Source organism: Marmota monax, unplaced genomic scaffold, assembly GCF_021218885.2.
Source record: "Marmota monax isolate L192 unplaced genomic scaffold, Marmota_monax_Labrador192_F-V1.1 WCK01_AAM20220418_F8-fsc00012, whole genome shotgun sequence".
NCBI classification, from domain to species: domain Eukaryota; kingdom Metazoa; phylum Chordata; class Mammalia; order Rodentia; family Sciuridae; genus Marmota; species Marmota monax.
In genome coordinates this window covers 14,568,206-14,589,852 of record NW_026695227.1, presented here as the reverse complement: position 1 = coordinate 14,589,852, position 21,647 = coordinate 14,568,206, and the positions used below count along the sequence as shown (strand labels likewise).

At 40.4% G+C, this 21,647-nt stretch overlaps 2 protein-coding genes across 5 annotated transcripts in view; both read right to left on the bottom strand.

Moving 5' to 3' along the window:
• Bmal2 (basic helix-loop-helix ARNT like 2) overlaps window positions 1-11,730 on the bottom strand; it is a 76,148-nt gene extending 64,418 nt beyond the window's left edge. Inside the window, exon 1 of one of the 3 annotated variants that reach the window (XM_046436300.2) lies at window positions 11,547-11,730. In XM_046436300.2, coding sequence (XP_046292256.1) covers window positions 11,547-11,577 — 31 coding nt within the window. In that variant the 5' untranslated portion in view covers window positions 11,578-11,730. The remainder of the gene's footprint in view (window positions 1-11,546) is intronic. The other 2 variants (XM_046436299.2, XM_046436298.2) reach the window with 2 other exon arrangements.
• Window positions 11,731-18,898: 7,168 nt separating this feature from the next.
• The window catches only part of Stk38l (serine/threonine kinase 38 like), a 75,633-nt gene continuing 72,884 nt past the window's right edge, over window positions 18,899-21,647 (bottom strand). For both annotated transcript variants that reach the window (XM_046436215.2, XM_046436216.2), the window contains one exon: window positions 18,899-21,621. In XM_046436215.2, the coding sequence (XP_046292171.1) occupies window positions 21,494-21,621 (128 nt within the window). In that variant the 3' untranslated portion in view covers window positions 18,899-21,493. The remainder of the gene's footprint in view (window positions 21,622-21,647) is intronic.

Genomic DNA, 21,647 nt, shown 5'->3' with positions numbered 1-21,647 from the left:
TGATTTATATAATTTTAGAACTGGAATTCACATTACAGATAGTCTAAAATAATACCCTTTTTCCAAAAAAGAATCCATGTTGATTAAGTCATCTGTACTTTTACCATACAGAGGAACCGTATGTAGGTCTCCTGACTCCCCAGTAGAACTTTCCTTGACATGACCCACATCTCCTACAGGGCTGTTTTTAACCCACTCATTTCCATTTCATCCCTCCCCTTTTTTTTAATACTTAAGTGTTCTATTTTTCTTTTTTTTTCCTCTTTGGTATGTCCCTATCAACACCTTTCGAGAGTAATATTCTATCTAACTTCTCCCTAAGTCTCACCGACATATGCCATCTGCAAAAGTGACCAGCATAACATTTACATCTTCCAACCAAATGGCTGGCTGTCATGAGGAACAAAAAAAGCCAAGGAGAACAGCAGGGAATGTGTTCACAATGCCAAATACAGCACAGACAGACAGAGAACCCAATGCAGAATTAGACAAAAAAGTTACAGGACAGAGTTAGGACTCTGAGGACGGGATGCGAATGGGCCCACACAACCACTTGGCAGGTGGGAAAACTGAACTGGCTTGGGTTGGGGAAAACAGAGAGTGAGACTGTGAACAATGCCAGGGTGTCAGAGAACCGTGGGGATTATGTTGGGCTTAAAATGACTGAGAGAGGATCTAGTTACCTACATGACACATCCCTCCCACTAACCAGGAAGGACCAGGGATTTTTCCCAGGTCTGCTCCGTGCAAAGGTACATGTATTCTAGAGTATGACTGAGGTCACACTCGGATTTGCTTAGGCTGTCACACTGGATCATTCACTGAAGATCAGCAGGTGCTCTAGGTCTCCTGAATGGTGCATGCTAATGCTCTCGCTTGCGCCTCATGAGGGCGTGGTGTTCAAGGTGAAACTAACCAACTGCATAGAGTGGGAGAAGCTGGGGGCAGAGAGAAATGATGTTTATGGCTTCCAAACCAGAGAAGGAACTCAAAAGCCAGCTTGCGGCACAACCTGGAAGGGAAACAAGAGCTAGTTATTCCCTCATTTGGATGGCCACCTGGCAAATAGTGTTTGTCACTGTGATCTTAAAATGTCCTGCAGATAATTCAATCAATAAATATTCATGAAGTGCCTATTATAAACCAGAGGCTGTGCAAGGGGCTGAAAATAGGATAGTGGCCAAAGAAAGAGACTACTCCTCGTGGAGCTGAGGCTGACAGCTCCTCCCGTGAACCTTATGTTTTACTCACTCATGTCAACCAAGGGCTTGGGTGCCACCAGTGGCGTGGGGACGGAGGGGAGGCCAAAATCACTGAGAAATGTCATTATTTATACATAAATAATATGTGTAAATAATGTGGGAAAAAAATAACAAGCCTAATGCACACTCTTTTTTGAGGTTCATGACCATATCCCCTGCTTGTATGTCATTCAACCCCAAAGCGGTTATTTGAAGGTGTGACTCATCTCTTGCTTGTTTAGAAAACTATGGTCTTTGTTCTTAAAGTGTCTTAAAATTTATCTTCAAAAACATGATACCATGTGAAAAGACCATGGGAACAGAATACCTTCTGTAGCACCCGTGGCTAACAGCCATGTAACCAAAGGAGAAGCCAGAATCATGGTAAAAAAGAAAAACTTTGAAAACAAAAGTTCATTACCACATTCAGGAGATGAGATAAAGTAGGAATAAGCAGGAAGACAAATAAAAGTTTATGAGCCAGGGAAATCAGAAATATGCCAAATAGTTTAATATGTATTGGATTTAGATAATCAGTTAAGAAAAAGGCCAAAAAAAAAAAAAAAAAAGTCATCAAGTACAATAGACTACAATAGTCCCCAAGTTCATTCATTTGCTCACACACTGTTTCTCATCTAATGGAATAGGAAAGAGGAGAATTTTCCTAGATAAATTTTTATTACTTCATTTAACTATAATGAAGTATTGTCTTTCAAATATTTGGGTTGATATGGAAAAAAAACCTAGTTATGCGTTAATGATAAAATTTATTGGACAGGCACAGTGACACATGTCTGTAATCCCACCAACTCGGGAGGCGGAGGCAGAAGGATTGCAAGTTTGAGGGCAGCCTTAGCAATTTAGTGAGACCCTCAGCAACCTAGTGAGGCTGTATCTCAAAAGAAAAAAGAAAAAGGACTGGGGGATGTAGCTCAGTGGTAAAGCACCCCTGGGCTCAATCCCAGATACCAATAAATAAATAAATAAATAAATAAAATTATTACAAAAGATTTGGAGAAAATTCTAAAAAGATAACTAGTTTTCTTAATATGTAGTAACAGATTGACTGGAGGGAAAAGGAGCCAGAGAAATCATCTCATCCAATCTATTCATCTTACATCTGAGAATCAGAGTGGTGAAATAATAGGCCCAGCTGGGAGTTCTGTCTCAGTTTAAATAAAAAGAGAAAGAAACACAACTTAGATTCGATAGCCTCTTTTGGAGAAATAGTGCTCAAGCATGTCCCACCCTCAATCACACAGGAACAAAACAGGAATGTCAGGGCTGCAGCAGAATGCCATCCTCCCTCCCACTGGTGTTTAACAAGCAGGGTGTGGGAGCTTTTTTGGAGGCAGTGATAGTATTACGTTGATGTGCCCAGGAAAGCTGTAAGCATAGTGTTTGAATTTCAGCAAGACACATTTCACAGATGGAGAGTAGTAAGCTACTTTAAGCCTCTCATGATGGCCATGAGAAAAAAAAAAATAGAAAGAGATGGGATGAAAGAGATTTAAGGCAAGAATACCAGTTGAAACCAACCACTGCAGAGAAACTGAGCAACTTGCTAAGTCGGTCTTTTTGCTGTATCAACTTGGCAAGGGTACCGCCCTCAGTTATTCAAATGCCAACCTAGGTGCTACTGGCAAGGTACTCTGTAGATGTGTTTAAGATCCATAATCAGTTGATCATAAATAAGGGAAAAGATCCTAGATAATCAGGATGGGCCTGATCTTATTAGTCGAAAGGTCTTAAAAACCAAGATGAGGGGGCTGAAGAACTTCTGTGGACAGCAGTTGCAGCAGAGTTCCAGCCTGTCTTGCTGACAGCCACCCTGTGGATTCCAGTCTGCCTAGCTGGCCCCACACCTGCATAAGCCAATTCCTTCCAATAATATCTCAATATGTCTCCTACTAGTTCTGCTCCTCTGGTTGAACCCTCACTAATACACCCACCAAACATCATACAGTTATTAAGTGACAGAGCTGAAATTCTCTCAGTGCCACTGGAGGCCAGTGGAGGATCCAGAGAGGATCAATGCAGTTTCAGACATCAGCACTTCAAAGAAATGGCACCCATTCAAATGCCTCCCTGGGTGGGGGGTGGGTGAAGGAACACCATCGAGCAGGAGGCAAAGAGGTGAATCGCTCTGGAGGCCAGGCCTGGGTTCCAGCCCAGGCTCTGCAACCTCCATCTTAGGCCTCAGTCTCCTCATCAGAAACATGGAATAACGACAAACCTTCCAAAGAGTTGGCGCAGATTCAATGAATTGCACCATGCAAAGCACTGCAAACGCCCAGCACACAGTGAATAATAAAGGAGGACAATTTCTATTTAGCAGAACCAAAGAGTGAGAATGAAGCATGCTAAGTTTTTGCAATGGGGCAATGAGAAAGCAGAAACACCCCTGATGACTATAAGAAAATCAAAATCACAGGAAATACTCCACTGTGATGCAGAATGTCATCAGTGACCTAAGCACTAAAGAATGCTTTCCTGATGATGACTATTCCAGGGGCCAACAACACTTCACAGGCATTCTACCTAACCCAGGGATGGGTGAAGGCAAGAAATAGCAGTTCATCAGAATTTCAGTTCCCCTAACTTGTTCTGGGACTGACTGATCCCCATGAAAAAGAAGAATGCAGGGTTTAACAGTTTCAACATCAGCAGGTTTTTCCAAAAGGCACAAAAACACATTTAAGATGTAGGTGGTCTACACCCCCATCACTGTTACAATGGGAAAATATAACTCAAGAAAAGATGGTTCCTACAGGTCAAGTCCATAGAAGACACTTGCAGGATGTTATCACGATGAGTCTGGCTCCACCAAGTCTTACACAGAATCTCTAAAAAAAAAAAAAAAAAAAAAAAAAAAAAAAAATATATATATATATATATATATATATATATATATGTGTGTGTGTGTGTGTGTGTGTGTGTGTGTGTTTTGGAAATATATATCATTCCTGACATGGCAGGTACGGAAAAACAATACCTTTAGTTTAACTTTGGGAGGAAAAATTTTTCAGTGTTCATAAAAACATTTGTGTATCTTTTCACTGGATGGCTTTTACTCTAGATAGAGGAAAGAATCAAAAAAGAAAAAAAAAAGAAGGAAGCCTGACCTTGCAACAGGCAAATGTTCTACAAACCAAAACATCACGAACTTTAACAGCAGTAAAATCCAAACTGGCTCTAATACCATCCAGGCCTAACAGACCAGGTAACAGTGACGATCTGACTTCATGTTGCTTGCAGGCTCTCCCAAAGAAATCACTAACAAAAATCATTTCTAAATCTTTTGATAGTTTTCCCTGCGGGATTTCTGAAGTTGGAGGTGTGGATTGGAACATTCCTCTAAGATAAGGCTGTTTTGATTATGATCACACATCCCAGAAGCAGCTGTGATTATTCCAAGGAAGTGATGAGCCCCTGCTTGCAATTTAAAAAAAAAAAAAAAGGAGTCTGGTTGTAAAGAAGCTACAAGTACCACGTGCATGGAAAACTGGGTTTGGTTTCTCCTCTCTAGGTCAGTGTGGTTGCCTGGGTGACTGGTTATGGAAGAGATGGCCTACCTAGAACTCAGCATTATCTGTCTCCATGGTAATGTAAGCACAGCCTACCTTTGGGTATCTCGTAAACTCAGGAAATTGAATTCTCCAACCAGGGAGAATGAAAGTTGATCTGGTGATCATGTCCACATTTCATCAGAAGTTATCCCTAGGTCTTTGATAAAACAAATTATTAATCTTGACAATCTCAGATTCCTTTAAACAACTATTGATATTCTGTATTCAATCGATTTCTATCACATCTACAGTTTACTGACCATCTATCTTTAAAAATCTGTATTTCTGTAAAATATACTTATAGCTTGAGTACTCTCCAAAAGATTGAAGGTATATTTTGATGTAAGTCGAGTTTCTGCTTATAAGTAATTTCTAAGCCACCGAACCTCTGCACTGTTTTACCATCAACCTAAGAACACCCGACGTCGCCACACGCAGGTGTTTCCGTGAGTGCTCTTTCCACATCAGGAACAGGTTCTGATGGCAGGGCACTGCCTTTTTTTATTGTTTATAAACCTTCATTAAGCATTTGTATTGCAAGCCAAGGCTGAGGGTCTTCAGCTTTGTCCCAGGAGCTGTATGGGAAGCATCTTTGAGCATGGCATGTTCTGTTCTCAAAGCATGCCTGGAGCACAGTCCCATATCCAGGGTACACAAACAATGGGAACAATGGGACATAGGTCATTATGTAGAAGAGCCCTGGAAAGGGCAGGTGTCTGTTTCCCAACAGGCTATACAAGAACTGAATAGTTCTTGCGATGTTCTTTAGAACAATGTGAAATGGATTTAAAGATAGACATAGCTGCTCTTTCAGAGAAGAGAAGAAAACGAAGCCACCCGCCGGCTGAATGAGAAGCACGGGCAGGAACCAGGAACTCTGCTCTCCAGCTTTCTTACTCATCAGAAACGTGCTCTCATTAGCCTTTCATGGTGACAGAAAAGCTCTGTTGCCACCCAGGAGCCAAAGAGAAGGTGTGCATATCTTTCCTTTTGGAAAACACGTTCTCCCAAGACAAGCTTTCTGTGTCACAGACATGCTGGAGGAACCCTACAGAACATGAGCAATGCAACCTCCGCAGACCAATTCTTCATTCTGCAGTTTTCCTGTCCAAACCAAAGAATGCTAATGTCATTCCTTCCAAGCTTATCACTGGTGACTTTCCACTTATATGGCTATTCTGTCCTCTGAAAGACCTCTTCTTCTCTGATCTCTTGAGAGTTATCTACGCATCAATACTAATATATCCCCTCCACAATTTTTCCCAACTCTGGGAGAGTCAGTTGACACTCAGCAGTAAGCCTGTGTTTTACCATGGTCTGTTCTGTACTGCAAATATTTGGGCCACATTTCTCACCCAGGCCAATGTTTTGTAAGCTCTTTGACCACTCCTCTCCCTTTAACCATCTCTCCATCTCTGTTTGCCAGGCAAATAGTTAGCAAGTATTTAATGGATCCTTTATGAATGAACCAATCCTGTCCACACCTTAAACAAACCATCATCCATTCATTCAAAATCTACAAACCTTTATTAAGCACTTAATAAGTGCAAGGAATTGGAGATTATAAAGATGAGTAAGAACCAACCCTGCCCTCCTAGGCTGTAGATTTTTTGATTGCAATCTAAGGGTGGAGCTAAGAAACTTGCATAAATAACTTGTGGCAAACAGGCACAAGTGTTATCTCAGACACATAAAAATACTGCAGTGTGAAAATAGAAGGGGAGACTCATTTCAATTTTGGAGGGGAGTTCTGGGAAGGAGTCATGAGAAAAAGGAGAAAAGCATTTGGTGAAGGTCAGAGTACATTGAACAGTTTGTCAACATTATCTCATTTAATTGCCACAACCACCTTCTGAGTTAGGTATTTTTACCCCCATTTTATAGATAAGTAAATTGAGGTTCTGAGAAGCTAAATATTGTGGCCATGGTCACATAGCTGACAAATAATGAAACTGGAAACCACACACCCAAAGGTGTGGTTCCAAGATCCTGCTCACTGTCCCACACCACAGTGTCTGTCTGAGACAGACAAAAGCAACGTCACTTGCATTGACAGCGCTCATTCGGCATGGTAAGAGTCTTTGGGGAAGGGAGTCGCTCAGGGGTAGTATACTGTATGCTCTGTGTATATTAGGCTCTGGGTCCAATTCTGATCACCATCAAAAAACAAACAAACAAACACACCAAAAACAAAATTCTTCAGGCCGGTCTAGGGTGAGCAGGGCACTTCAGGAACAGCTGACAACTGAGCCAGAGGCCAGTTGGGGAAAGGCAGAGCCTCCCATATAACAGCACGGAGCCACACCAGGGGGACAACAGGAGGTGTTCTGTAAGAGAAGACTAGACAATTCCCCACTTTCTCTGCAATGCGCTTGGAAAATATAAAATAACCTCTTAAAAATATACACAAAGTATTGTTTGGCCAGTGGGAAGCCCTCCAGAAAGAGTCTTTTTTCTTTCTTTCTTTCTTTTTTCTTCTCTTTTCCTCTGCAATGCTGGGATGAAACCCAGGGCCTTGCAAATGATAGGAAAGTACTCTACCACTGAGCTACATCTCCCTGTCGAAAAATATTGTTTAAGCATTTTGAATGTCTTGGAAGTTATTGTTTTATAACAATGATCTTAACCTTTAATTCTAAATATCCTACAATGCAAGCCATATGAGGTAGAAAGATGATTTTCTCTACATTTCCTTTTCCCTTAGACTGCTTGTTTTTAACTCCAAGATACTATCTAGAGATTTAAGCCAGATGATTAAAGACTAAAGAAACCCCAATAATTATTTTACTTAAATAAATGTCCAGGGCCAGAGTTGTGGCTCAGTGGTAAAGCACTTACCTTGCATGGGTGAGGCACTGGGTTCGATCCTTAAGACTACATAAAAATAAATAAATAAAATAAAGATATTGTATCCATCTACAACTAAAAATAAAAAAAAATTAAAAAATGTCCAGTTTCCTATCATGCCAACCAACATTTAAGTATTCCAGATAAGAATTTTAATATTGTGTAACTGGACTGATTTTTTAAAGAAGTTTAAAAATATTTTAAGTCAAAAAGTTGGATAGGTAATATTAACTTAACAGGACATAATATTAATAGTATGTACCAGTGACCAGTGACAGAGCCCAAGTAGGAGAAGAAAACAGTGTGGGGCATACACATAGCTGAGTGTTTCATAAATTATCAGCCAATACCTAGAAATACTATCTGCTACTACCCAGAACATATGCCACCTGAGATACCAGCTGCAATAAGAGCTTAAACTTGGGGGCTCTTAACTTTTACAGCCTCCTGCCACAGGGAAGGAGGGGGCCCTTGCCCAGGCACAGGACTCTAGAAGGCTGGGATGTTGAGAACCAGGGGAGACACCCTAGGCAGCAAAAAACAGGACAGGAAATCACTGCATCAGAACAGATGTCTTAGGTGCCCTTGCCGCCTGCAGAGCACCTGACACATTCTGAGTCCCTGATAATGCAGATGACAGTGCTGATGCTGACTAATGACCCAGATCCCAAGCATTGAGTAATTCAACCCTTCCACATATGAAAAATAATTAGTCCATCCTAGTTTATCTTGCATAAAGCACTTGTGGTTGAAATTCCACCTAGAAATTGAGGCTAGGAACAGGAGCTTATGCAATGTGGATTGGGAAATGACTTTTGGTTTGAGTCACAAAAATGAATTTAAGTCACTAAAATTGCACAACTACATCTCAAAAAAAGTTGGGTCTGATAATGTCAGGGGTGAAAACATGAAATGGTAAGAAAAAGGAAGGTGAGAAAGCTGTCCAGAGATGCCCAGGGCCAAGACACACTCTGGCAGTCTTGGACATGTGTGGCTCCCTCAAGATGTCCTCTCCCTAGCTCCAAGGACTCTGGAATCATTACCAGGAAGATGCCCAGTCACTTGGCATCATGCCTAACTAATCTCAGCGTTACACCATCAAGTTGTCAAAAAATGTAAGTGAGCTGGCATCTTCCAAACCAGTCCTAAGTTGTTATTTTTTTTTCCAACAGCGTACGCTAAACCATTGGTTCCCTGCCACCATCACCAGTTTTAGATTTTAATTTGACCATGAAAACTCCATGTCAAAGTGCCTAGGAAAAAAGGAGTTTTTAGGGATTCTTTTAAAATTTTTTTTAGTTGTTTTACTTATTTATTTATTTTATGTGGTGCTGAGGATAGAATCCAGTGCCTCACATGTGCAAGGCAAGCACTCTACCACTGAGCCACAACCTCAGCCCCTTTTCAGGGATTTTCTGTAAGAAAAATATGACCCCTGTGTCAGTTATAGAGACCTGCTTTTATTTTGTTTTCCCTCCAGGAATGAGGAGAAATAGTAAAAAGTTTTTTTTTTTCTTGTTCATTTAAAAAATTTTTTTTTAGTTGTAGATGGACACAATATCTATATTTTATTTATTTTTATGTGGTGCTGAGGCGCAAACCCAGGGCCTAGCCCATGCTAGGCAAGTGCTTTACTGCTGAGCCACAATCCCAGGCTCATTGTTCATTTTTTTATTGGTTTTTTTTTTTTTTTTTTTTTTTTTTTTTTGGTGCTGGGGATGGAACCCAGGGGCACTTTATTACTGAGTCACATCCCCAACCCATTTTTTATTTTGAGACAGGGTCTAACTTGCTTTGGGCCTCACTACATTGCTGAGGCTGGCTTTGAACTTGCAATCCTCCTGCCTCAGCCTCCAGAGCTGCTGGGATTACAGGTGTGTGCCACTGTGCCCACAAAAACATTTTTTTTCACCCTCCTAATATAAAGAGGTGTCTGGAAGGAAGCACACTTTATCAGTGCCACCCAGAGAGCTTAGAAAAAAGGAAAGCACTGGCAGCAACCACAGAGTCTAACTCCAGGTCCGTAGTTTTCAGGTTGCACCTGCCCCAGGGTCAGCTGATTCACAGGAACCAGCTCTGTTTTCTTATTAGTGAAATGCAGATAATATCACAAGGTTGCTGTGAGACTGAGGAAAGTACCTTTTGTAAAAGGCCTAGGACATAGTAGTTTCTCAATAATTTCAGCCTCCATGGAACCATTTACTAAGATTAATTTTGATTGATTGTTATCTGCTTCACCTTTGGTATTCAGCTAAACAGAAAGAAATACACTATCTAAAAACTTCTCACAAGTCCATAAGACTTATCTGAGGAAAGCTGCTTTTAGAACTACTAGCTGCACTTGTATTTCTTTTCTTTTCTTTTTAAGCCCAATTTTAACTCATGTGGGACAACACTTTCTTAATGGAAGAGACAGGACTCATTAATTTCACCAAGCAAATTGAAGCTATAAATGAATCATTACATTAAGCCAATATTTCAGAGCATTTACTATTTCCCAAGTACTGACCTAAGCATTTTATACACATTTATAATATCTCATTTAATCCTAACAATCCCATAAAGCAGATAACTACAGTTAGCCTCATTTTATAGAGGAGGAAACTAAAGCAAAAGGATTTAGCTTTACTGACATAATAAAGCAGAGCTCAGTCACAAGCCAGAATAGAGAGGGGGTCGTCTCTTTTCAAGAAAAGTTTACCCATGTCTTTGCATCATCTGGGAAGACTATAAATATTCAAACCATAGAATTTTTGATATGTCCCTTCATTTACATTCCCACCACTGCATTAAATTTTGAAAGCTACCTCTTCTCAGTGCCATTTTTCAGAGAAGAATCTAAAACTCCATCACCATATTCCACAAGGAAAGTGGTCATTTAAACAAATGACTTCTCTCTGCCTGCCTTCCTTTAGCTACTTGTTTTTTTCCCCTGCCTCCCATCTGCTTTAAATAACAGCTTTTTATAATTATTCTATAATTGAGAGTAGTGGTCACCACGGTCCCATGAAGAAACCACAGAATACTACCAGAGAGTACAAGCAAGAGGAAAAGACAGTGTAACTCCCAACTCGATTCACAAAAGCTCCTCAAAAATACAAATCAAGGTGGACGGAGGGCGGGGTGCGCTTCAGTGAGTAGAGCACTTGCCTAACGGGCGTGAGACCCTGGGTGGGATCCCAGCACCACAGGGGCTTGGGCAGGGGAGAGCCAACTCCACCGGTCAGTTTACCCAAGGTGTAAAGGTAAAGGCGAGGGCTGCCGGGCGCTCGTCGGGTGTGTTGGGGGTACATCGCAGAACCGGCTGGTGTTGGAGGGTGCGAAATGTGGTGGACCTGCCTCCGCGCGCTCACCTGTTCCCCCCACGGGGGCCGGGGGGCAGTTCTGGAAACGAGTATTGCCAGCTTAGCGGGGATGGGCTCCTAGAAGCCGAGCTCCTTCCAGTACTGAAGACAATTACTTTGTTCAAAAGAAAAAAGAATCTGAAGTTCACTGCAGGCAGACGCCCCGGTGGGCGCCCAAGGGTTGGCGCAAGAAGGTCGCTCACCATCGCAGGGTGACGGTGGGCAGGATGATCGAAGCCCACCTTGGAAACCCGCTGCAGGCTGCTGAGAGCCGGCGGCGTTCCCGGGCTCCACTCCCTGAGTCCCACTCCCCGAGAGGGCACCCCGGGCGCCCAGCAGCACCAGTGCCCTAAGGGACGGCCGTGGTCCCAGAGACCATCGGAAGAGATGTTGGGGCGGAGGGGACGCGCGCCGGCCTTTCCCTGCTGCAAAGTGGGCAGACCTGGCGTCGCTGTGCTGGCCGATCGCTGCCCAGAGCCCAGGCTGGGGACAACCCCGCGCCGCGCGCCCCACCTGGAGCCACCGCCGACCGCCTGCAATCTCACCTCCCGCCGCAGCCTCCTCTTCTGCCGCCATCGCGGGCACCTCCCGGCCACCTCCGCAGCCCCGGGGCTGGTAGCATGGAGGAGCCCGGGGCCCGCCCTGCCCGGGTCCCGGCGGCCCCGGAGCCGGGCACCTGCGGGCTTCTGCCTGGTTCCGCGACAGCCGCCACCGCAGCCCCGGGGCGCACAGCCGACGCCGCCTCACTGCCCCGCCGGCCGCGGACACTGGGCCTGCGGACTGGGGCGCGCCCGCCCGCGGGTCTGGGCGCCTCGGGTTGCCGAGCGGGTGAAAGGGACCGCGCGGGCGGGGCGGAGCACAGTGGGCCCCGCCCCGCCCCACCGACCCCCTCCGCTGGAGTCCCGCGCTGAAAGGCCGAGAGAACCTTTCTCGAAACCCGCCCATTGAAAACAGGCTCCCACGATCGTGTTTTATTGAAGCTGTAAGCCCTTGGCGGGGGTGGTGGCGATGGTGAATGAAGATGTCTGCATCGTCGAGTAGCGGAAGGCGCGGGTTGGGGAGTGCGGGAAGAGTCTTCCCAGGACCCAGCTCTTAGTTGCAGACAGGAGCCGGGGGATGTCAGATAGGGGCTCCCTTGAGGAAGGCGCTTTGGCTCCTAGAACTGTTGGGTAAATCCGTATGTAAGATCCTTTGGAGATCTCTTGACAGTCCTACATCCTGACATTTCTAGAATACATTGGTTCAGTGCTCTCTTCCCACTGGTCCCTGGATGGAGTCCTTGGATACACTTTGCCTAGTAGAGGTTAGTGGAGCAAAGGAACAGTGGAAAAAATACTAAAACTTGGAAGCCTTAATCTAATAATTTTCCTACCGGGACACAAGTACAGTCTTAACTAGCTGCTGTGTATCCTGAGGGCAGTTCATATGGCCATTAGTAGAATCTGGGCAAGGGGGTTGGAAGTGTGTTCCCTAGCAGAAGTAGGTGACAGGATGACTGTTGAGGTCTTAAGTGGAAACTGGGACTTCATGCACTTAAAAAGAGTTGCTGAAAACTACTCCCCCATCACTCTCAAAGACACACCCTAATGAAAACCATTCTTAAAACATTCCTAGCTTTTACTTGGAACCCCACCCCCAATTCCACCAACAATAACTTGTGCTGGCATTCAGAAAGAGTAATTCCACCAAGAGTCTGGCAGATAGTCTCAAGATCCTCCCTAGGTCTCCCAGAATGTGTTCAAACCCTGGCTTTCCCTAGCAAGTGCCCGGTTTTGAGATGGTTTGGTGAGGTTGTGTAGAGAGGCTGAAATCTCTTACACCTGGGTATGTGTTAAATGCCATTTTGACGCTGAGGCAGAATTGCTGGGATCCTGTTTTAGTCATCTTGCTTATGAAGTATTTCTCCTATTGTCTCAGTGACCCTCACAAAATCTTTGGTGAGGCAGTTAAACACCTGTAATTCCCGTCTTAGTACAGAGGCAGAGGTTCTGACCTGATGAGTATTTTGGCCAGGGTCACTCAGTAAATAGTAGAAGCAGGTCTCCTTCTTAGGAGCTCTTGCAGCGTGAGGTGTCCAATAAGCTTGCCCGTGAATCATTGCAGTCTTCATTCCTTAGAAATGATGATTCACTTCCACCAAAAGCCTGGAAGCAAGAAAGGAGTAATCCAGACACTGAACTATGAAAGCAGGAAGTGTAATAACACAGTAAAGCCGGCCCATTGGATTCTGTGGGACAAATTCCTCTCAATGCTTAATATGTATTTTCCTGATCAGTCAGGTTTATATTCTACTTGCTATTTCTTTATACTCTTGGGTTCTATTTTCTAAAACATGGTGGGGGAAGTGCCCCATCTTTCTTGTGGTTTTCTAGCCAATCCCAGAACCTTGCACAGGCCTGGCCCTTTTAAAATTCTATTTATTTATTTTTTAATTTTTAAATATTTATTTATTTGTTTGTTTGTTTATTTATTTATTTACTTTTTATTATGTGGTGCTGAGGATCAAACTCAGGGCCTCCCACATGCTGGGCACACACTCTACTGCTGAACCACAACCCCAGCCCCTTTATTTTGAGACACAGTTTTGATAAATCACTCAGGCCTGCCTTGAACTTGCAGTCCTGCCTCAGCTTCCCAAGTAACTGGGATTACAAGGGTGCACCACCACCACATCTGCCTCTTTTTCTTTTTCTTTCCTTCTTTTTTTTTTTTTTAAAGGAATAGTTACAAAATATCTCACAGGATAAGGAAGAGATAAGAAGCCACACGATGTCTTGCCAGATAGCTAGGAAGGTAATCTTTCATTTCCAACCAGTTGTTTTCTTATTTTCTCCTTGGGGAAAATGTGATAAAAGTAATTTGAAATATGATTCCCAGAACCTTCTGGTCAACACTATCCCCTTGCCAAAAGCCCAGGAATAGCCTTGCTCTCCAAGAACCCTTGTTTATCCTTGAGTGGACTTATTTTGTTTCACTGTTAAGTACTTAGGCAAGGATGGTACTGTTTTCAAGATAGCGCATGTATTTTTTGCCTATCTAGGAACCACTGCTTCAGGAACTATAAACTCCATCCTTTTCAATCTCTTGCAGGGATTGTAACAGTGTAATTTATTTACAATAGTTTACCGTAAGGCCACTTAGAAATTTTTTATTTGGTTCAAGGCAAAAATATTCATCTGCTTTGGAGTTAAACCGAAGACATTATTTCTTTTTTAAAAATGTTATATTTTTTAAACCTTTATTTTATTTATTTATTTTTTGTGATGCTGAAGATCAAACCCAGTGCCTCACACGTGCTAGGCAAGTGCTCTACCACTGAGCCACAACCTGAAGATATTATTTCTAATGATGCATAAAAAGAATTTTTAATACCTTCTAAGTGGATTGGGGAAAATAACTGAACCAGTAATATTTAAGCCTCCTCTTTCATCCTACCCTGTCTCCAGCAGCCTGGGGAGAGTGAATCCTGGGGAAGATGTGAAGATACTTGGATCTGCTGAGCTGTTTGATGAATGGGAGTACAGTTGAAGAAACAAGGCCATGAGTGCCCTGTGTGTACCAAGGGACAGACCTGTAGTGGACTTCTGGTGTGGTAAAGATCAGCTGGAGTTTGGCCTAAGAAGGGGAGGAAAGCAGAGATACTTGGAGGAGAGTCGCTTAAGAGAAAGAAAAGGTGGAGTGACGGGTTAGGGCAGGGCAGTGGCAGTTGCCATAGGGAGTGGAAATTCAAGAAACATCTTCTAAAAGGTTATGGGGGAGCTTCATTGTGTAATGCGAAACCTTTCACGTTACTTTCTTGGAAAATAAATTCAGCAAAAGTAACATCCTTCGTAATGATTTTGGGGTTATTATTTGTTTTTATTAAAAGTGAAAATATTGAGATTGGCCTTGGGTGGAAGGTAGGGTCACCCACAAAATGCAGTTATTGAATTCATTTGATCACAGATATTTATTGAGCACCTATCATATTCTAGGCACTACTGTAAAAGTTGACTCCCGCCCTTTTTTTTTAACCTCACCTACTATGCAGTTACTTTACATAGATGTTCTCACAATAACCAATGAAGCGTGCATTATTTCCTTTTGGAAAAGTCCAAAAATGATCTTTCCCTCTTTGCTCAGTGATCCCTTAAGACCAATGTATAGGAGAATGTGCAGAACTTCGAACCACCCTCAGAGATTCTGATGTTAGGTATGGGGTGAGACACATTAAATCTTTATTTCAAATTGGTATCATAGTTGATTTTGAAACAATTCTGAGATGATTAGAGTACTGTAGAAAATATTACCTTGTTAAAAATAAGTTTCCTTAAGGGCCAGGGTTGTGGCTCAAGGGTGGAGCGCTTGCCTAGCATGGATGAGGCACTGGGTTCAATCCCTAGCACCACATAAAAAAATAAAAACAAATAAAAAATAAAGATATTGTGTCCATCTACAACTAAAAAAATATTTTAAGAAAATGAATTTTCTTAATCCTAGATTGTTGCAGAGGATAAAGTAGGTGTGTGTGTGTGTTGGGGAGGGGGTATTTCTCTCAGTGGCAAGACACCAAAATTCTGAAAAAACTGCAGGAAGGAACAAAACTTAGGACAAGCATGAAGAAATCACTGTGCAGAAGTCTTTCTATGTGGAGTTATTGCTTACTGTCATTTGCCCCTTAGGGATTGTGTATGTCAAAGCCTGCACTAATATCTATTTTTGTAGATTCTAGACACTTAAAGCAGGCCTGGTGTCTCAGGGCTTCCTTAGTTCTCTGGGTACAGAAGGTTTCTTCAGGTTCTGTTCAAGATTATTTTACCTAACAGGACAAGGAATAATAAAAGATGTTAGGCCCAAACTGGACAGCTTCCCTTTCCTATTAGGAGTTTCTCCCTTTGTCAGAGATTTAAGTCATTCTATGTTTGGGAGTTTGATCATGAACCTTTTAATTTAAAGGCTAGTCAAAAACTATCTTCCCAATTTAGATAAAGCAATTGAGCCAACAGTAATTAGACCACTGCACCCCTGGCTGGATCTGGGAAGGAACTAAATTGACAAGGGTCTCTATTTCCACTGTGATAGCTTTAGAGGAGATGGACCAACAAAGACACAGTCTGCTGATGAACAGGAGCTGGGAGAAATGGCAAAAGTACTAAAGAGAGCAAGCCTTGGTCACTGGACCATATGTCCATCCTCATTGTTTGATGTCTAGAGACCCAACAAATCCAAGTTGCTGAGCTATGGTCTAGCACTATGGTTCTCAGTAATCCAGTTTTACAGATGGGTCAGGAAAGATGTCACTGAACCAGACTTCTCTTCTTTTATAGGCAATGTACATCCAGCAACAGAATCTAGGAGCTACAGCTTCAGGTAAGAACCACTGCCATAGAGCTGACACCCTTTTGGTTACCTTGTAGCTTGTCAGAATAAGCCTAATTTGGTACCATGTGGACTTGTGCTTTAGGTGAACCTCATCCAATACTAGGAACGTGAGTCTTGATTTAAATCAATAGTGAGGCCTAGCACTGGCTTAGTAAAGGACAGCTAATCATGGCCAATAAGATGTGAGGATTACTTTGCTTAAAATGTTTTTGGAAGGTTTTCCTTGCTATTCAAAAAAGGAGGTACACAAGGTCATTTGTCAAACTGAGGGCCTTGTGCATGCTAGGCAAGTGCTCTACCACCGAGACACACACACCCAGACCCAGAATTTTCTTTTTAAGGCCTTATATGTCATGGGATACAGAGTCCCTGCAGCTATCTAGTTTCTGAGAAAACAAGACCAAGGACAAAGCCAACACTTTGAGGATGGCAAAGTAAAAAAAAAATGGAAAGAACCTGTGTCAGTGATGTTTTTGAGATGCTGAATTGACTGCCTTGGAAGCCCTGTCTTGTGTATTCCTGTTATGTGAGATATTCATTTTCCATATTACTGAAGTCACTTTTACCTGTGTCTTCCGTCTCTGAAGTCCAAGTAACAACTCCCAGTAACAATAAGCATTCTAAGTAATAACTCTTGAAACATTACCCCATGTATTCTTCTGTATTCTAAGAAGTATATGGGGGTAATTTGTCAATGAGACATGCTGTATGTTTTGGAGGAGAAGGTGCACTGGATTTAGGTTTCAGAGTAGTTTACTACCTATATTTTGGATATCACAATCACTCAGTCTTATGACTATTATCTATAGAATGATAATTTTCTTTATAGAATAGTTGTTAAAAAACAAATCATGTTAAGTGAAAGCATCTTGTTTATAAAGTTCTTTGTATCACTAGATTCTTTTGAAAGTTGAATTTAGAGTCTCCAAGCTTCTTCTCTTGCCTAAATTCTGACATTTAGTATTTTTCTGTTTTTTTCTTACCATGGCATTATTAAAATGATGTGTGTCAGGGAAGAGCTGGAGTGCAACAAGGCTGAACAGGATTGACTGCCTCCCTCTGGACTCAGTGGAACAGATCATGATTGACTGTCTGTCAGTGTCTTCCACAGGACAGAATGTAGTGGTATCTGAGCCACTTATGTCTTTCTCCTCCATGTTATTTTGAGACATTTTCAATATACTGCTTGCTAATTGGTTTTGATTTAGTGGGGTATATAAGCTATATGCCCAGCAAGTGCCTAAAAGTAGAATTTGTAATTTGTGCAGTTATGTTTTTAGCTACAAATTTGAACAATTTCAAACATGAACTTGTCTGATTTTGTTGTTGTTGTTGTTTGTGAAGCAGGTAAGTGCTCTACTGCTGAGCTACACCTCGAGCTCTCTTGACGGTTTAAATGGAATATAAATGAAACTTCAAATGTTTGTTTTGTTCTTGATGTGATCCTTAAGTATAGTAGTTGTTCTGCAATTTACATTCACAAAACAGTCTTTCCTGAGTTTTGGATAACACCTATCTCAAAACTCAAAAATAAAACCAAAAACACCTCACCAACAGAAATTTTATAAACATAGTTTTTATTTTTGTCTTACCTTCAGTGAAAAAGCCCTCGTGCCACCAAAACATTTTTTTTTTTTTTGAAACACTGAACTCAATAGCCTGATGACTATTTTTCTAGACAATTGCTGGATTATATTGCTTTTAAAAAAATAACTAAGATATATTTTTATTACTTTATTCCTTTTTAAAGCAGCAATATCCCCTCACATTGTCATAAAAATCTAAAATATCTCTAATAGTCCCAAATGTCTTGTTTTTATATTTGTTTTAAGTGTTTGTTTCATTAAGATTTTTCAGAAATAAGTGCACTTCTAAAGAGAAAATAAATTTTAAATAAAGAAAACAGGAAATAATCATGGATGCAGCAAAACAGTCATTTTGAATGTTCTGAATTTTTACAATTCAAAGAATGTTTCTAGTAGCTAGGGATCTTTACTGATTAAAACCTCAATTAATTTATTTGCAGACCATCAAAAGATATTTGTTTCTCCTACCAGTTGAGACTAATTGTCTAAAGCTTTTCTACACTAAAACATAAAAAAAAATGTACTTAAAATATTTTAAAACTTCGATTTACATAAAGATATGCAGGTGTTTTCAAAAAAACACAAAACATTGAAGTATGATGCTATTATGGAAATAAGTGAAACCCCATCTGAAGCCTTAGCGAAGAACATTTTATATAGTCCACATTTGGTACTTTCCATTAAGCTAACTAGCTTCTTAGATCAACTATATATTCCATTTTAGAAGTGGCTGATTTGTAAGTGGACTCCTTATTTTCAGACAACACAATGCTTTAATACAGTTAAAAAATTAAAGCCATGTTAATATAATAAATTCATAAAAGAAAAATATCATAATTTGATTTAATACAAAGGTTTAATAAAAAAGTCAATGTCTACATTAAATCAGGAAACCGAAAAATCTGAATTATACAAGCTTTCTATATACTTAAAAAACCAAAAGCACACAATTTATAATAAAATCCTTTTAATTCAAAATAGAGTCTAATTTAAAGAAAATGTCATTATGCGAAGTTGATTAGATAGGGTTCTGTTATTTAAATTAAATGATTCACCTGAAATTTGGGAAATGTATAATAGAGAAAATTCAATCTCAAGGGTACTTTGCAAATTATCTAACTAATTTGCATCATCAATCAAATTCGTAGCTTCCAGAGGGCAGACACAATCTTTAATTGCTTTGAGAGAGGCACTTAAGAAACGCTTCTGATGAGGAGAAATCCCTAAAGATGTGAACCACTCTATTAACTCCAGAAAAGAATGAGGCTCTAAACAAAGCAAACTTTCCAAAATGTCCCTTCTAATGCCAAGAAATCATAACTATTTCTAAGTTGTTTCTGATAATAATGAAGGAAATAAAACTAAAATGCTCTGTTCTTATATGCTCCTTATATTGAATGCAGTCTCTCAGTCAACTTGAATTAGTGGTATTCTTTCTGTTCTAGCATAGTTATGATACTTAAACTACGGACTATTGCAGTTTCTTTGTGTCTTAACTATTCATTAGCACACTAGCAAAACAGTCCTTTTTAAAAAGAAAATGTGAAATTTAAATAAAGAAAACAGGAAATAATCATGGTTGCAGCAAATTGTCACTGTAAATGTTCTAAATTTTAACAATTCAGAGAGAGAATATGTCAAGTAGCTAGGGATCTTTGCTGATTAAAATCCCTTTTAAAAGGGACTGTGTTGGAGAGAGAAAATCTCACGAACCCCAGCAAGAGTTAAAGAATTTTTCTTTTTTAAATTAAAGGCAGTTAGAAAAATCAGTTAAATTGAGATAACTCCAGAGTTTTCACAATTTTCTCTCCTAAATATTCAGTCACATGATCTAACTAGAAAAATGGAGATAAACTACTAGATGAACACATAAAAAGTACTCAACAAATGCTTAAAAATAAAGAAACAAACCAAAGGAGGGGGACACATCAGGATGGCCTTACTGAAACATTGGGAGTTACTTAGCAACAGTCATCAGTTTTTGTAGATTTGTATAATGCTCCTATGCAATTCTTTCCCTTTACGAAAGACATCCTACAAATAAATCATCACTTTAGATTTTGATCACAGATCATTCATTTAACAGTTATGATAAACATTAGGCCATTCTTTAATAAAGTATTATCTTCAACTAGTACATATGAAACCAAAACATTGGGATAGTCATTTTAGAATTAAAATGTTGAGCAAGAAAAGATTATTTAATTCTTAGAGAAATACCCAAAGAATTTGATGCTGACATTTGCTCTCTTCCTCTAATAACAATCTCTTGGCTTGCATTTACTTCATTATTTCTATTGGTATTAACCAGAGTGGTGCAACTCAACCCAAATAGTGCTGCCCTCAAATAAGCTGATCTCCATCAGAGAGAGATCTTTCATGTCTGAATACAGCATTCCCATAGGAAAGTAAAATTCTATTCCGCTGTGAGCATCCACTCTGTTTAGGATCTTTGGTACATTTGGAGCATAAGAAAATAATGGCACAATAATACAAGTACTATCAAAGGAAAAATTTGATCAAAAGAAATAAAAGGTAACTAGCCATGATATGTAACAACTTTCTATAAAACCAAAGTAAATAGCTCTTTGTTCTTTATAAGTCCATTTACATAATCAGAAGTCTGACATTTAAAAAAATAGTTTAATAAAAATACGCTAGGTTCTACAAGCAGCCTTTACGGTCAATTCTGAAATTCAACTCACCATAATCAAATTAAAATAATGCCATGTCTTCTTGTTAAAAAAAGAAGTCCTCTTGTCACAAAAAAAGCAACTTTACATTTTGTATAATACAGTACATCTCCCTATGAATATACAGACTACGTATATAAAGGTCATCAGTATTTCTGACCACAAAGTAAATATCTTAGTGGAGTTCTTGAGTGAAAGTATTAAAACTTCCTTTTCCTTATTAGAAACTTGTCACTCCCTACAGTGGAGTTTGTGTAATAATTTGATGATAAAATTCTATTTTTAAAGAACCAGTGTATCTCTTTTTAAATTTCTTAAAACCATTATAGAAATTGTCTTCATATATATTCTACAGATGTCCAAACCAATAGGGCAAATGTTCTAACTATGGAAGATGGCTTTTACTGATTATCTAGACCCATAAGATTTGCAGTGAATCAGCAATACTGCAGTGTTACCTACAGGTTAGCCTATGCTGCTTTAAATGATATGTATTTCTCCTGAATTGATTAGAGGTGTTACAGTTCAAAGCCAAAGCACACACAGGCAGAATGGATCTTAATACGCACGTAGGCAGTGCAGTTAGAAAGGGATGTACGTTCCTTTTATTCCAGTACCTTCGTATAATAAAGTTAACAAAATCAATAAAATATTAAAAAAAAAAAAAAGCCAGCTGGCACTGCCAACCAATTCCTGTAGTAGTCTTAGAAATCCTAATCCTGTAGAATTTCCTCTTGTAGTCAATAAGCACCACCGTCTTCAGGGTATTTCAGTGTCTTGTTACCTATGCCAAGCAAGCCTGGTGATGCAGCTACCTGAGTTCTCTTGGTTATGGGTGACTGTGATCTTCATTCATAATTTCCCAGCTTTCATGTAGGTGGGGATAGAGCCACGCTGAGTCAACCCTTCAAACCTTTTGTAGGTATAATTGAGAAAGACCCAGTCTTTGGATTTATAGTCTGGTTCTGTGGTATTTGGCACTAGAAAGATAGAAAAATTAATCAAG